General features: G+C 43.8%; 1 protein-coding gene across 1 annotated transcript in view; it reads left to right on the top strand.

Annotated features, from left to right (window-relative positions):
- Nucleotides 1-304, top strand: part of CSUI_004483 (calcium-dependent protein) — a 13,018-nt gene continuing 12,714 nt past the window's right edge. The window contains exon 1 of the mRNA XM_068064674.1: nt 1-248. Coding sequence (XP_067923352.1) covers nt 237-248 — 12 coding nt within the window. The 5' untranslated portion in view covers nt 1-236. The remainder of the gene's footprint in view (nt 249-304) is intronic.

Genomic DNA, 304 nt, shown 5'->3' with positions numbered 1-304 from the left:
GGTCTCTCAGGAGAGCAGATTCTACAGGAGTCATTATTGATCGATCGAAATTCATTCTGGAGAATGCGGGAGTCCTTACAGATTTCTACGATATAGATACAGCCACCCTAGGACAGGGCACCTACGGATCTGTCTCGAAAGCAAGAAAGAAAGATACCGGACAATGGCGAGCCGTAAAAACCATCAGCAAAAGTCAAGTGAAGAATCTTGAAAGATTCAGACAGGAAATTGCCATCATGAAAGACCTGGTAAGAAGCAATCGAGAGAAACAGAAAGAGAGAGGCAAATCTACCATCAAACGAGA

The sequence above is a fragment of the Cystoisospora suis genome (genome assembly GCF_002600585.1).
Source record: "Cystoisospora suis strain Wien I chromosome Unknown contig_2103, whole genome shotgun sequence".
NCBI lineage: Eukaryota > Apicomplexa > Conoidasida > Eucoccidiorida > Sarcocystidae > Cystoisospora > Cystoisospora suis.
This window is presented reverse-complemented; position numbering and strand designations above follow the sequence as displayed.